General features: G+C 42.9%; 1 protein-coding gene across 1 annotated transcript; it reads right to left on the bottom strand.

The window, feature by feature from the left end:
- Positions 1-463: 463 nt before the first annotated feature.
- On the bottom strand, positions 464-2235 carry LOC138983293 (uncharacterized). Its single transcript, XM_070356713.1, has 2 exons — positions 1187-2235; positions 464-977 (listed from the first exon to the last, which is right to left on the bottom strand). The coding sequence occupies exon 1, from the start codon at positions 2192-2194 to the stop codon at positions 1454-1456; it is 741 nt and encodes a 246-aa protein (XP_070212814.1). The 5' UTR covers positions 2195-2235; the 3' UTR covers positions 464-977; positions 1187-1453.
- Positions 2236-10844: the final 8609 nt, after the last annotated feature.

Below are 10844 nucleotides of genomic sequence, written 5' to 3' on the forward strand. Positions count from 1 at the left end.
TGTTTTAGAGGCTCAATTAAACGTCGTAGAACAGGCAAAGAAAAAGCACTCTCTGTGAGAGTTGGGTTACTTCCACTGAGTTTCTCCCCTTGTATGTGTACGTGGTGCGGTTACCAGAGCGCCGCGTCATAGATTGCTCTAGCCGTCTTTCCGCCAGGTTGCGCTTCTGGACTATTTTTCAACACCGGAGATAAGCAGCGCGTTGGAGAGCAATCATTCGCTTTAATTTTATTAAGTACCGTACTTGTGGTGCGTTTTCGAGGAAATCGTGCAGTGTGCGTCTAGTTTAAGATACAGCGGATTCCCCAGATTCGCCAGAAACTCCCCCCCATTACGGTCAGATCAATGGTATCCCTTTAAGTCTTGCCCTGAGAGGCTGCTGACCCCTACTCGAGTCAATCTACGTGTATGCATGTATGGCACAAGTTGGGACCCTGGGGTAACATCTCCCGACTACAGGCACTGGCGCTTATTTTCCTTCAGTGTAAAATAGAGATTTCCCAATGTGCGCATTGCCTCTTGTTCCGCACACTCTTTTCCTCATAACGATATCGCAGCAGGTATCTCTTCCTGGGAATAACTTTGCATAGTCTGACACTTCTCAAGGTTAGGTAGAGGTTGTTCTTTTTTTTTCTTTTTTTTTGTTTTTTGGTCGCGGTTCCTGACTTTACGCACACTCATTTCCTCAACGGTATTGCAGTAGGTATCTACTCTTTGGAATAACTTTGTACAGACCTGATTACCACTAAAATTTCCTGGTGTACAAATGAGGCTAAAAATGTGTACAATCAGAATTTTAAGGTGTACAATTCATTCTTGCGGTACACACTGTGCAGACACACACATACACACACACACACACACACACACACACACACACACACACACACACACACACACACACGCACACGTGCTTTATTCCCCCCTCAAATGTGACACAAAACGAATGATAGAAAAACATAATTTTTATTTTTGACCTCTGAGGAAAATTCATTCTCGAGGTACACACTGTGCTTTATTCCCCCCTCAAACCCCATTATTTAAAGACTGTAAATACATGTAAGAAAGAATTTGTGCTGAAACTAAAGTAAATTAAAACATTTTTGTTGAAAAACTGAAAACCCATACGATATTTGAAAATGTGACACAAAACGAATGATAGAAAAACATAATTTTTATTTTTGACCTCTGATGAAAATTTGCATCAGCTGCTGTCAGCAGTATTGAGTCAGCCCTTCATTTCTGTCACTGCACTGGTCAGTATTTTCTGGTCTCATACAGTCCTCTTTACACATTGCTTTCTAGGCTCACACAGTCCTCTTCAGACATATTTTTAACTCCTGAAGAACCCCAGAATTAAGGTAGTCATGTTCCATCTTCACACAAAAACCCCTTCAGTGGTGTACAGGAATATTCTCAAGATCAGGATCAGGATGTTTCACACACACACGCCCTACAGTTTCTTGGATGCATGGACTTTTTTAGAATACGCTTGCTTCAGCGGCATGATGGCATCCTCAGGCAAATTTTGCACTGCCTCAGTGTCACAGTTCTTTAGCACCAGCAGGCTTTCCAGGGTTTTCAGGGACAGACTGCTCCTCTGAGGGGTATTGACCTTTCTGACGCAAGAAAAGACCCGCTCACAATGGGCAGAGCTGTGGGGGATGACCAGCAGGCCCCTCATGACAAGGGACAGCTCTGTCAGCTTCAGGATGGGGTCCTGGCCAATGTTGGCCCAGGTCTGGTCCAGCCGGTCTGCCTTGTACTGGGTCATGTCAGGCATCTGGTACACACCAAACTGCAGGTTGAGTACATCCAAGTGACAGCCTGGAGGCAGCAGAACAGGATATGTCTTCACCAGGTGTCTCAGGGTGCTGAAATATCCAGCACTCTGCTTTTCCACATCAACAATCTCCAGTTGAGCAAGGAATGGCAGGCGTCGTGGGTCAAAGTCGTCCTCAGTCATTTGTGGGGCCTTGGTCTCAGGAAGGTGGCTCAGCAAGTAGTCCATCAGTGTGGTGTAGTACTGCCTGACGTTGGAATAAATCTCCTTGATCCTGGAGTCCCGCAGGTGGTGATCCTTCTTGTTCTCTATCATAGTTCTGGCATCCTCTCCGATGTCCAGGTTCTGGTCAGCTCGCTGGTTCACTGAGGACTTGAAATCCACCTCTTCAATGGGGTTCTCTGCATGCATGACAGTTGGCTTGATAAACTTCTGCAGGATGTTGCGGTACAAAGTTTGTATCTGACGCGTATCTGAAACTTGACAAGGTTGGGCACCAAAGAAATGTAAGCTATTAAGTGCTTGTCGGAAAGGTGGAGAGCTGCAACTCGTATTTTCAAGTGAAAGTCATGTCAAAATCACTTTAACAGCTTAAACCAAAAAATCAAAAAACTGACCGGAAGGTTCAACTAATTCCAAAACACGTGTGCGGCATTTTCTTTCCGACTGCTTTGTCGCAAGATCGGCGAATCCTGTCGCAAAAAAACATGCGACAGTGTGACAAGTGCCTGTCTCTGTTCAGTCAGAATCAGCTGATGTGACCATCTTCACAGATTGACCAGGGCAAACACCTGAGGAATTGTACGTGTTATCAAGTTTGATCATTTTCACTCCTCCAAGGTTGCATGTCTGTCAACCTCTCAAGAGGATATCATAGTGACTTACCATAAAGTTGCACCGTTATTGGCGTAATCACGGACTCCTTCTCAAGCAAATGTGAATTTGATGTGACAACTAGATTTGCAACAAAAATACACAAATCAGTCAATCAATCAATCCATCAATCCATCAAAACAAATATTTAATACCATACTCAGTGCCATTCAAGCTAAGGCGGTCAAGCCAATTGGTTAACAACAAGAGTACATTAATTAAGATTGCAAGTCACGGCCTATATAGTGTGACTCAGGTTACTTATGCTTTCACCTACACTGCTCCGTGTATTCTACTTATATTTCATTCCTGGTGTTGTCTTGAATGGCAGATATTCTACCAATGCCGATTTAACCTGGCCGTAAACCTGTGAATCGATGTTGCGAATACGTATTAAATTTATAGATTGCTGCTACACTTGAACTATACAATTTTCAACTGATATGTATGTATATGATATGATAACGACCTTTTGTGTCCTAAAATAGAACAACTAGTACTGCATCGTTGTCTATTTAGCTTAATGAGGAAGAAAAATGCAAATAAAAATTAGTGATTAACGTTGGGCGCCGTCAGTTATAAATATGCCTTGTGTCAATTTTAAGTTTGGTATCAAACGAAAGACTTTCTCCTTTGGAATCAAAAGGTCTAGGGATCATGACATTTGGTTGAGATGTGAGGTGGTGGTGATGAAACTGCCCAAAAATATAGAAGCTGTGATGTGTGAATTTGGTTCGGTCAGAGCCCTCTTGAGATTTTTTTTCGCGGTCCTTCTTCAACTTATTAAATCTGTAAATTCATTGAAACAACAGTTTGATTCTTCGCAGAGATTTAGTTTGAAACCAGCATGGTACTTAAAACCAAAGACCGACTTGCCGATGTATGCATGCTCTCATCAATAATGGTAATTCTCAGTTATACCCTCATCTCCCCGGTCTTTCTCTGTCTATGTCTGTCTGTCTGTCTGCCCCCCCCCCCCCCCCTCTCTCTCTCTTTCTCTCTCTCTTTGATGGGATGTGGAGGAGTTACGCCCCTTAACATAATGAGACAAACCCATGCGGCTGATTATCTATATATATATATACGACTAGTGTCTGTGTGTCTGTCTGTCTGTCTGTCTGTCTGTCTGTCTGTCTGTGCGCGATGCGCGGCCAAGGTTCTCGATGGATCTGTTTCAAATTTGGTGATCATATTCAGGTACACCTTGGACACAACCTGGTCGATGAGATATTTCAACACGTGCTCTCAGCGCGCAGCGCTGTGCGCGCTGAACCGATTTTGTTTTTTGTGTGTCTGGATCCACTACCAGTAACTCTTCCTTATCTTCTCCAGTGTTTTCAGCCGCGATTATCTCCCTTCCTCCGTGTGGCGTCAATCCATATTCCCGTTACTACGTTACTATTTTTAGAAGGTCACTGCACGTTACTATTTTTAGAAGGTCTCCAGTGTTTTGCGCGTTTATCTCCTTTCCTTCGTGCGCCGGCGAAGCCTGGTATTCGGCTCTACTTCTTCCCGGCGAAGCCGGTACCCGGCGAAGCGGGTAATCATCTAGTTTGATATATGTATTGAATGTATGCGTTTCCTTATGTAATACATAATGCGGATCTTTTTTTTCCTGTGAGTTTCGCCCCGCCGCGTCAGTGTCGCTGGGCATTTAAACCTCTCTATACAGTTTCTACATAGACTAAAATAAGTTTTGCAAAGTGTTCGCCGGTCTAGCCGGGGTCATACAGAGGCCAATGTAGACTTGCCTTTAAGTCGGCCGGCTTGCGTTAAACGAACGTGGTGTTATGGAGGTATAAGTAATGTGTTGCTCTGTGACGTGTTAGCGTACGGGTGAATTTTCATGACCGGGGCATGAACCCAAAACACACAATACGCCCCCCTCCCCCCTCCGCTGTATCCCAAACACCTCTCTCCCTCCTCCCCCCCCCCCCCCCATCTCCCCTCCCCTCTTCCTCCACAGTGCTCTTTCATTTCTGTCTCTACAACCCGCCTCCCGCAACTCACACACACACATAATACTCACACACACACAAACACACACACACACACACACGCACACATACACACACACATGCGCGCGCGCGCGCGCGCACACACACACACAGATACACACATTTCCGCGCGCGCGCGCACACACACACACACACACACACACGCACGGACGCACTCACAGGTACACACACACACAGGTACACTGCACACACACACACACACACACACACAAACGCACGCACGTATGAACGCACGCACGCACGCACACACACACACACACACACACACACACACACACACACACACACACACACACCTCTTCCTCCGTTCCTTGCCCTCCGTCCCTTCCCCCTCCTCTTTATTTCCCTCCCAACTCTGTAAGAGCTCGTATGTCAGGTTTCTTTGACTGAACAGTGTTGTATCGGTGTGATCAAAACGATACACGGGCGTATGTTTGACCTCCAGGAAGCGGTGCCGTGCCTCGTCGCTTGAAAGGAAGAGGTCGTAAAACAGGCATTAACGTTCACTTAAAGAGCTGAAGCGACAAAGTACGGAAATTGTTCGCATAACTAAAAAGAGAAACAGCATATCCAACAAAGGCATGTACTTGTTTGGTTTGATTTACACACCACTTCTTGATCTATATATCAAAATGCTTCTTTCTTTTTTTTTTCTTTTTTCTTTTTTCAGAGTGGGGACTAACATTTTAAATACACATGCACAGTAGCAACTATTATTTCAGGTTCAGTTTCAAGTCTGGGGGTGTGGATGTGGGGGTGGGGGCGCTTGTCAGACTGACGTTGTGACGTCAACAAAATAATCTCAACTACGAAGTGCAAAAAAAGACAAGTGGTTGCTAAATGCAGCGTGTGATGTTGGTTGGTTGTTGTTGTTTTTACGTCCATTCAATCTGTCCCGGAATGCAACTTACAAATTAATTACCAATGCGTGCATAGCTGAATAGCTGAAAAATGGAACTTTACGAAATTAGTTCAACACAAAAAATCCCATTCATTACTGACAGAAGGCAGACTGTCGACTGTTGGTGCGTGCTGTCGTGGAAAGGCGTCCTTTGATGCTTTACGTGATGGATAACACGGGATGAAAGATTACTTTGATGTACGTCCGATAACTTCACTCGAAATTGCTGCATCAGCATAATAACCAATTAAAGACAGACGACACCGATTCAACACACCAAAACGTCTCTTCCTGACCCTCTGACGTCAAAAGCGAAACAAAGTTCGAGAAGACGTCATAATGCGAATAATGGCGTCACTTAAACAGTTTGTCGCTTCTTCTGCATGTCTCACAGAAACAGAATTTCGAGAAGGAAGTTCGTCTCGGTGACTTTGGCGTACTACATGTATCAGCAAAAGAAATATACTCGAAAGGTCACCGCTAGGCTGTACATGTATCGGTATCGTATATCATTAACATTATTGTCCAAAATGTAAGAGTTACGGCTTTTACAATAGTGACTGGGTTCGAAGCACATACTTCACAAATTTGAGTTTCGCACTCCTGATTAAGCTGACAAGAGACAAATGATGTCAAGGCTGGTCTCCCGGAACTGAGTACAAACAGCCAAAAGTATGTTTCTTCGTAATTTTTCGAATTTCCTTGTTCTTTTCCTGTTCCCTTTTTAGTATTCTCTGTTCCTTCTCAAAAATGCTGATTCAGCAAGCTGACAACATTTGTTTCCCCCCCCCCCCCCTCCCAACAGATACACGGAGCGAAACCAGGCGAGGCGAAGGGTGAGGGATCGGGGGTCGTGAAGGTTATTCGGCTGGTATGAGAAAAAGGGCTCGGTGAAGCTGGGAGATGGGTTTTCATTGATGTTATTTTTAGCACAAGGCACCCTGATGTCATGAGGTAATGTTCACAAATCATTCCCAGTTTGTGCTGTCTAGACAAACAGGAAACTATTTAGACATTTTTCCAGCATTTTTTAAGTGACTCCTCTGTCAACTCATGTGCGGAACGAGGAATGTTGAACCCACGTGAAAATAACACACAAAAACACCACACACAAAAAAAGGTCTCTGCTAATGCCAAACCCAGACTTGAATTTTTGTCTGCCTTTGCATCGAGCGGTGGCCTGACGATGCTACGAGTATACGCTCTTGCTGTAAAAATGCAGTGAGTTCAGTTTCATTCTGTTAGTTCGACAGCTTGACAAAATGTTGTAATTTCGCCTTACGCGACTTGTTATATCATGTGTTAGGGCGGGGATGTAGCTCAGTCGGTAGCGCGCTGGATTTGTATCCAGTTGGCCGCTGTCAGCGTGAGTTCGTCCCCACGTTCGGCGAGAGATTTATTTCTGAGTCAACTTTGTGTGCAGACTCTCCTCGGTTTCCGAACACCTCAGTGTACACACAAGCACAAGACCAAGTGCGCACGAAAAAGATCCTGTAATCCATGTCAGAGTTCGGTGGGTTATAGAAACACGAAAATACCCAGCATGCTTCCTCCGAAAGCGGCGTATGGCTGCCTAAATGGCGGGGTAAAAACGGTCATACACGTAAAAGCCGTGGGAGTTTCAGCCCATGAACGAACAAACATATCATGTGTTAATCAAAAACATGTTAAGGTGCTTCGCTGTGAACAGCACAGACTGCACGAACCAACCTCATCCTGAACTCAGGTCAAAATGAGTTCGGCTCATTCTATCCCTGACAGGATGCCTTGGTTTGCCTTCTCTGAAGAGGAAATCGATTTTTTACATATTTAGATCTTTTCGTAATGTGTTATGGATGTAAGCAGATTCGCGATCGTCGATAATTATTTTTCATGGTGTTGTGTAATTTTTACATTACAAAGGAATTGATATGTAAGACAGTTTCAAGCGAGCTATTTTTCGGGGCTGTATTTTCTGTGCAAACAACTCTAAATATGGCAAAAGTGTCACGTGATAATCAACCGTTTGGTTTCGACGCTCGCTGGATTAGACGACTTTTTTGACAGTGATGCAACCATATATTACGGTCTCCGACCTTCCGGTAGCAGTCCCAAAATTTCGACTTGTTTTGACCTTAGAACGATGTCTTTATCATAACTGTGAAGAACAGAACGGAGATCACTGTCGCAGTCGGCCAATCTGCAATCATTTTCGTCTTGCGAACACTGCTCGCAAACAACATATGGGAGATAACTCTGTATTCTTGTTTTGATAGATTCGCGTAGGACTTTAGCGTCCGGTCAGAGGGACTAAAGCGATAGCGTGGAGCGATGATGATCAGAATGGAACCAACCTGTGTAAGTCATGAATATGAAATCAGGGCAAAAGGGGAGTTATCGCATTCACCAAAAGGTAAGAGTTGCGTGACCTGACTTCGGAAAGCACTTGACTTGAGTCGCTGACTCTGGACTGCGATAAGGCGATAAGCTGTGCATCATTTGATAGGGGGCATCATCGACATAAAAAGATGAACGTAAAAATATGTAATCCAGCACACACACACACGCACACACACACACACACACACACACACACACACACACACATATATATATATATATATATATATATATATATATATATATATATATATATATATATATATATATATATATATATACGACTTGTGTCTGTGTGTGTGTGTGTGTGTGTGTGTCCGCGATGCACGGCCAAAGTTCTCGATGGATCTCTTTCAAATTTGGTGGCCATATTCAGGTACACCCCGGACACAACCTGGTCGATGAGATATTTCAACACGTGCTCTCAGCGCGCAGCGCTGAACCGATTTTGGTTTTTCTCTGGATCCATTCCCAGTAACTCTTCCTTATCTTCTCCAGTGTTTTCAGCGTTTATCTCCCTTCCTTCGTGTGGCGTCAATCCATATTCCCGTTTCTATTTTTAGAAGGTCACTGTCGACAACGCTCAATCCATATTCCCGTTATACTATTTTTAGAAGGTCACTGTCCCGGCGAAGCCGGGTATTACTCTTCTCCAGTGTTTTGCGCGTTTATCTCCCTTCCTTCGTGCGGTGTGCCGGCAAAGCCGGCGTACACCCGGCAAAGCCGGGTCCCCGGCGCAGCCGGGTATTCGGCTCAACTTCTTCCCGGCGAAGCCGTACCCGGCGAAGCGGGTATTCATCTAGTATATATATATATATTTTCGCACACACACAAACACACACCACTTCCCTCGTCTCCATTCGCAGTCTATTTTAAAACATTAAATCAAGTTTTGACTAAATGTAAAAATTAACCTAAGGAGGCAAACTTCCCCTCCACCCTCGTAAAACAGTTATGCAATACTAGACTGAATGTAAAAAAAAATTAAAAGTCGCGTGCAGCGATATAAACAATTTTAGTCAAGCTGTCGGCATCAAAGTAACAGATTAACACTAAAAAAAACCAATTACCGCCGTGACGATATTGAGATAGTTTTGACTAACCACACCCAAAGACCGAGACGTGTCACGCTCGTCTCCGCGAAGCGTGCGAACGCAGTATTTACTTAACATATTTTCGGTAATTCCGAACACATTTTTAGAGTAAACATGACATATGTATATATTTTTGAATTCAGGAGAAATTGAGGAATACGATTCAAACATTTTTAAGTCTGTCAGTGAAAATTTGATTTTAATGACAACTTTCAGAAGCAAACTAATTAACTTATTTGTACGCTGCCAATCCCATAGTCCGGACGTCGTCGAAGATTGCTTGACCAAAATTTTAATCAATTTGATTGAAAAATGAGGGCGTGACAGTGCTGCCTCAACTTTCACCAAAAGCCGGATATGACGTCATCAAGGACATTTATCGAAAAAATGGAGAAAAAAACTGTGGGGGTATCATACCCAGGAACTTTCATGTGAAATTTCATGAAGATCGGTCCAGTAGTTATCTCTGAATCGCTCTACACCCGCACACACGCACACACATACACGTCATACACCACCACCCTCGTCTCGATTCCCCGTCTGTGTTAAAACATTTAGTCAAAACTTGACTAAATGAAAAAAGGAGGAAAAATAACATCTACAGTTGTTCCTTTTTCTGAAACATATTTGTTCGATCCCTTGCTTTTTCGTTGCTTTATGTGAAACAAAGTTTTCCAGAGGAACTATGCTTGATTTCTTTTGATTTTTTTTTCTCATGGAAAGTCATTTTAAACAAGCGTTGACGTGTTCTTTTTTGACCCGACAAAGTTAAAGAGAAAACAAATTTGCTAGAAATTGATTTATAATGAAAACACACAAATAAAAACCACTTTCCTACAAATTGTTTTCTAACACACACACACACAAACCACATATTCTTCAAAAATGATTTATTCTGAATGAAAAACACACGAATAAACAAACAAACCATCAATCAAACAAATAATGCACGAACATGAAATCCTTTTACATTTAGTCAAGTTTTGACTAAATGTTTTAACATAGAGGGGGAATCGAGACGAGGGTCGTGGTGTATGTGTGTGTGTGTGTGTGTGTGTGTGTGTGTGTGCGTGTGTGTGTGTGTGTGTGTGTGTGTGTGTGTGTGTGTGTGTGTGTGTGTGTGTGTGTGTGTGTGCGTGCGTGTGTGTGTGTAGTGCGATTCAGAGTAAACTACTGGACCGATCTTTATGAAATTTTACATGAGAGTTCCTGGGTATGATATCCCCAGACTTTTTTTCATTTTTTGGATAAATGTATTTGATGACGTCATATCCGGCTTTTTGTAAAAGTTGAGGCGGCACTGTCACACCCTCATTTTTTAATAAAATTGATTGAAATTTTGGCCAAGCAATCAGTCCGGACTTTGGTATTGCATTTCAGCTTGGAGGCTTAAAAATTAATTAATGGCTTTGGTCATTAAATATCTGAAAATTGTAATTAAAATTATATTTTTATCAAACGATCCAAAATTACGTTCATCTTATTCTTCATCATTTTCTGATTCCAAAAACATATAAATATGTTATATTCGGATTAAAAACAAGCTCTGAAAATTAAAAATATAAAAATTATGATAAAAATTAAATTTCCGAAATCGACTTAAAAACAATTTCATCTTATTCCTTGTCGGTTCCTGATTCCAAAGACATATATGTTTAAATCAAAAACACGCTCAGAAAGTTAAAACGAAGAGAGGTACAGAAAAGCGTGCTATGCAGCACAACTCAACCACTACCGCGCTAAACAGGCTCGTCAATTTCACTGCGTTTTGCACGAGCGTCGGACTACGGTCATTG

This window comes from Littorina saxatilis, linkage group LG12 (genome assembly GCF_037325665.1).
Source record: "Littorina saxatilis isolate snail1 linkage group LG12, US_GU_Lsax_2.0, whole genome shotgun sequence".
Lineage (NCBI taxonomy): Eukaryota > Metazoa > Mollusca > Gastropoda > Littorinimorpha > Littorinidae > Littorina > Littorina saxatilis.